The following is a 5,792-nucleotide window of genomic DNA, read 5'->3' as shown; positions in this document are numbered from 1 at the left end:
GAAGTTAGCCATTAACGTTTTGTACAAAGATAAATGTATCCGGGGAACTCTCAGATCAAACAGGGCCTAGTAGACAGTTTTATTATTTTCACCTTGGAATGTTGCACTTCTCCTGGGGCTGGCGTCTGGAGATATCACCTCCCTGTAACTGAGTTACTGCTCTCCCTGGGGGCTGGTGTCTGGAGATACTACCTCCCTGAAACTGGAGAATTTCCACTTTTTACAAGTCCTGAGGATGTAATGTACAGTGTGGTGACTATGGTTAATACTGTATTGGTTTCTGTGTTACTTTTTTGTTTCATGTTCCACCTATGGGTGAAATCATAGGGCCAAAGTGTAACAAATGAACAAAACAGAAATATAGATACAGGCAACAGAATGGTGGTTACCAGAAGGGAAAGGGGTTGGGGAGAAGAAGAATTGGGTAAAGAAGGTCAACTATAAGGTGATGGAAGGAAGTCAGACTTTTGGTGGTGAGCACATAATAGAGTATATAGATATCAAATTATAAAGTTGTACACCTGAAATTTGTTATTAACCAATATTACCTCAATAAATAATTTAAAAAGTATTAACAAATAAAAGACTTAGGTAATAGAAAGATGGTAACTTGCTTGCATTGTCTCTGTGTACTAACATTAAATGGTACTCTAATTCAGTGGTTCCCAAACCAGTACATCAGCATCATCTGGGAATTTGTGAAAAATGCATGTACAAGGGCCCCACCCTACCATAAGTCCATGGCCTGAACCTACAGCTCCCAAGAGAGTACTAAATCCTGGGGAAGTGGGAAAACTAAAATCACAGGCCCAAGGAGATATCCCTATGGAGGAGTACAAATGAGAAAACAATTAAGAAATATTTCACAATCACTTCCACTTATATTCTGTTGCCCAAAACTCATTTACATGACCCATGTAAGGGAAGCTGGTATCCATAAAGAGAAAACTGGATCGGAGAGCAACTACCCAGTTTCCGGTATAATCCACCAGCTACCCATATTATACTCCACCTACACAGTTAGCATTATTACCCTGTGGGTGATAACCCCAAACCCTGATGCCTCCATCTTAACATTAGTATTTCTGTTCCTAACCTGAAAGCACAAGCTATAAAACAAAATAAGTTACTTGTTGTCACTCACTCCAATATAATTATGGCTCTGGAACACAGTGGAAGGACCTATTCAAGGATCTGCTGAAGAAAAAACCTAGATTTCTATATGTGGCAAAACTGTCAAGAAAGTATAACATAAGACCATTTCAAGCCAAAAAGGAGAAATATAATGGAATAGTAACACACATTAAATAAAATTCTAAGGTTATATTTAAGGACTTTGGAAAGTGATCCCAGATGAAATATTGGCAGTGATAGAAAGAATGGGGACCTAAGAGGGGAGTTCATATGTGGATTGACATACTGCTCATTATTTGCATCAAGCATGAATAACATTTCCTTGTGGAGTTACAATAATGTAATTAACATGCATAGTCTCAACACATACACTGAGATAGGGCATTGGTCCTTTATATTGCCTAGGAAGAAAATAACATATTTATAACTCTGTGCTGTTTTAAGTAAATGTCTGTAAATTTTAGCTTAAACAATAACAAAAAGAATCAGACTATTATGTTTTCCAAACCAGAATAAAGAAAACCTAGATTGTAAATAATTAATAGAAAGTTTTTTAAAAAGGATCAGAAAAAGAAGTGAGGCAAAGAAAGCTACAAAATAAGAGGACAGGTCCTCTCAGTGCCTTTACTATCTCACTATCTCTCTCACTGTCCCTCTCACTCTCTGCCTCTGAGAGACCATACTCTGTCTGTGGAGTGTTATCCCTTTTCTAATAAACTTTCCTTTTGACTTCAGAAAAAAAATAAGAGGACATATTTAAATCCAAATATATCAATTATCAACTGGTAAGTATGGAATGAACTAAATTAGCACTCAGTACTTTTTGATGGCTAAAAACTCCCTTCGCAAGGGATTTAATTTTCATCAATAAATTTCAAGCACAGGTTTTCAATTTCCACTCAAAGCACACCTAACATTCCATGACATCCTCAGCCACCCCACCTCCACTAGCTGGTGGGGAATCAAGACCTTATGCTTAAGGTCACCAGAACCCCTAATCAAGCTTCCTAAGGCCTGAAATCAGCTGAGATGTCATTGGGACCTCCAGTATATTTTTACCAGCAAATCCCATCCTGGTGAAGAAGGAATAGGATGGCACAAGGGGTAAAATAAGAGTGACAATACTTTTAACAATATCTGACATTTAAGCATATCCACATACCCAATACCATGATAGATACTTTCCAACAGAGTCCTTTAACCTGAATAACAACCTGGTGAGGTGGGTCAGTCAACACTCTTGTTTCATAGACAATGAAGTGGAGGCTTCCAAAGGCTGTCAAATCACACAGTTTACAGGGATCCAACTACCCAAAGGGTCCCTGAATAGCCCTGAGTCATGGCCATTGCTAAGTAGCACAGCTGAGAATGGTGCACGCAGGGACACAGGTCTCTTTACTGCCCTACACGGCCTCCTGCCAAAAGCCATCTAATCTGGGCAGGGCTAGGGCTCTTTCTGAGCCTGAGACATAAGGCCATGGAAAATTCAACTGCCCATGTAACTATCATGGTGACAAGGAGGAGTCCTGCCTTTTCCATGTTCAAGAAAGGGAGGCTTCAGCTTCACTCTGTCAATACACATGCTAGATGCTGGTCGAGAAACTGGAACTCAAAGACAGACCATATGTCACATTCCCATGGATGCGAAGGGCTCTCTCTTGAGGGCTGAGTGTGGGGGAAAGTCATTCCCTGAGGCTCACTTATCATTCCCATTATGCACATGTTCTGTTGGCTCTGCCTTCTAATATGTCCCTGGCCATCCCCTTTCCACCATCTCCAATGCCACCATCCTGGGCCAGTCCACTGTCCACACACTCCTGGACTACATAGTGGCCTCTGTACTCTCTCCTACTTCAGTTCTTGACCTTCTTCAGTGCACTCTCCATACAGCGAAGGGAGGTTTAAAGACAAATAAGGTCATTCCACTGTCCTGCTGAATCCCTTCCATAGCCTCCCAGAGAGTCAGAATAAAATCCATATTTCTCATGATGGCCTACAAAACTCTGTGCATCCAGACCTGCTCCCTCCATCTCACTGTACTTCTTCTCTCTCCTCCAGACACACTGGCCTTCAGCTGTTTCTAGCAACAGGCCCAGCTACTGCCTGCCTCAGAGTCTTGGCATATGTTGTCCCCTTTGCCAAGAATGCTCTTTTCCATCTTCAACCATGGCTATAGATCCTCCAACCTTCATGGGTCTGCATGATTCAATCATTGTCTGCTCTTCTTCCCATGCTTTACATTTTCATATATATCTTCTCACTTTTACAGACAAGAAGAGAAGCCTGTGGACAAGTGACATGACCAAGGTCACCCAGTTGGTAATGGAAACAGCTCAGAAGTGCTGGATTCCCAATTGTCCCAAGTCCAAGCACTTAGCTAGTGGACCACTCTTCCCGATGCCTGTTTGTTCTCCATGCCTGAGCTCTGACCTTGCTCTTCATTATGCCTCATGGGAATGACAGACACATTATTATCAGAGCAGCAGAGTTCCAGACCTCGCCTCTGTGTTATCAAGTGTTATTAAGCAGCAAGACCCATTTCTCAGTCTCCCGTGTATCTCTGTGACTCAGGATATTATGTGGGGGAATGGAGATGAAGGGTGGGGTTCTCACAATGTCTGCCCATTATTCAGCAGGGTCCTCCACACACAGAGATTGAGATGGGGAGACATGGAGGGGTCCTTCACCCATTGGAATGCACATTACTCTTGCTTTGGGACAAATTGAGGCTCAGGTCTCTGTGTGTGCCATGTGGTAGCAGAGTTCTCAGGTGTGGAAAGAAGGTCTCTCTGCTGAGACCCAAGTCATGTTTCAGGAGAGATTGGTCTGCAGTCTGAGCAGTGCAAGGGCTCAGTTACAGGTAAAGGTCATTCCATGGCCATGGCATAAACTGTGCAGGCGAGGAAGGACAAGGTTTCTCTTGGATATGAACTCCTAGGTGCCAAGGACTATTGTTCCTCTGGCCAAACGATTTGCTACAGTAGTGACTTTAAGTAGGCTTGTCCCCAGTATGAGTTTGCTGATGTTGGCTGAGGTCTGCCTTCTGGTCAAAGGCCTTCCCACACCTCTTACACTTGTAAGATTTCATTCTGCTGTGACTCTTCTGATGGGTCATGAGGGTTGAGCTGTAGCTATAGGTCCTTCCACACTCACTGCACTCATAGGGCTTCTCCCTGGAGTGACACCGCATGTGTCGAGTTACGGAAGAGCTGTCACAAAAGGCTTTCCCACATTCTTGGCACTCAAAGGGTTTTTCTCCACTGTGGATTCTACTATGCCGAATAAAGTCAGAGTGGTGGGCAAAGGCCTTCCCACACTCACTGCACACGTGGGGCTTCTCTCCGCTGTGAATGCGCTGGTGCTCTGTGAGGTGGGACCTGCGGCTGAAAGCCTTCCCACACTCCCTGCACTTGTAAGGCTTCTCTCCAGTGTGGATCCGCTGGTGTTCCATGAGGTGTGACCTGCGGCTGAAAGCCTTCCTGCACTCGAAGCACTCATAGGGTTTTTCCCTGACATGAATGCTGTAATGTCTAGTGAAGTCTGCCTTCTTGAGAAAAGCTTTCCCGCACTTTTCGCATTTATAGGATTTCACTCCAGTGTGAATCAGCTGATGTTGAAGAAGGAAGCGATTCTCCATAAACTTTTCCCCACATTCCTTGCATTTATAGTTCTTCTCTCCATGAATCAAGGGGTCTTTCCTTGATTGGCGTGATTCACACTCACGGACAGCATCTTCAGGAGAGACTCGCACCTGTAAATCCTCTGAGCACAGACTGTCACCTGTTCCCAAACCATCACAGTCAGAGCTTATCTTTCTATGGAGGATTTCCATGTGGGGGACTGTCCCTGTCCACAGGAGCGCTCCCTGTTTTTCTGATGGTCCTTTTTGTTCCGTGGCTCGCCCCAGCTTGGAAACACTGGAGTCTTCATGAGTCGGTGACCTGTGGAGTAAGCATCCCTTGGACGAGGCTGGCTGAGAAGCAGGAGGTTCTGCAGTCTTGGTTTTTGCTTTGTCACCTAAAAAAAGTCCAATACGCAAGAGAAGCCTATTAGCAATGCTAACATAGAAGAAACGAAATCACTGAGCCAGTGGAAAAGGAAGATGGAAATGATGCCACTGATACCTGCTGGGTTTCCACATATCTGAAACTTTGATTTGTGTATTTTTCCATTGGTCCTTGGATTCTTGATACCTTTAAAGGAACAACCTGAGGAGAATCTGGGGCAGGAGCCAGAGTGGAGTCCCTACCTCACTGTCCAAAGGGGAGAGAAATGACAACACTCTGTGTGTTGTGTTTGTTACAAGAAAGGACATCATGTAGTGCTATGGGAACACCAGGGGCATCTAACCCAGCTGAAATGAGAGAGACAATGGGGGATGCTTCCCAGGAGAGGTGTCCTGAGATCTGAGTCCTAAAGAGGCAAGACGATTTACCAAAAATAGAAAGTGAGAGGGCACCGAGGCTGAAGGAGACAGAGTCTAGAGAGAATCCTGGATGTCCAGGGTAGTTCAGGGATGAGAGGATGGCAAGGATGCAGATAGAGATGCAGAGATGCAGAGAGGGTGCTATTTACAGGGTTTGGATGAGTGACACGGAGGACAGCCAAGGCTACTCTTAGAATAGGGCCTTGCCAAAGGAGACATATGAAGTCCACTG

At 44.2% G+C, this 5,792-nt stretch overlaps 1 protein-coding gene across 1 annotated transcript; it reads right to left on the bottom strand.

Annotated features, from left to right (window-relative positions):
* Nucleotides 1–1,308: 1,308 nt before the first annotated feature.
* On the bottom strand, nt 1,309–5,147 carry LOC111728754 (zinc finger protein 599-like). The gene has a single exon (XM_023522751.1). The coding sequence runs from the start codon at nt 4,964–4,966 to the stop codon at nt 4,124–4,126; it is 843 nt and encodes a 280-aa protein (XP_023378519.1). The 5' UTR covers nt 4,967–5,147; the 3' UTR covers nt 1,309–4,123.
* Between the last annotated feature and the right edge of the window lie 645 nt (nt 5,148–5,792).

Source organism: Pteropus vampyrus, unplaced genomic scaffold, assembly GCF_000151845.1.
Source record: "Pteropus vampyrus isolate Shadow unplaced genomic scaffold, Pvam_2.0 Scaffold357, whole genome shotgun sequence".
NCBI classification, from domain to species: domain Eukaryota; kingdom Metazoa; phylum Chordata; class Mammalia; order Chiroptera; family Pteropodidae; genus Pteropus; species Pteropus vampyrus.
The sequence above is the reverse complement of the archived record's forward strand: the minus strand, read 5'-3'. Positions and strand labels throughout refer to the sequence as shown.

Bases quoted from the DNA above. Each gene is read 5' to 3' on its own strand.
- LOC111728754 (XM_023522751.1), bottom strand. From the start codon at position 4,966: ATGGAAATCCTCCATAGAAAGATAAGCTCTGACTGTGATGGTTTGGGA.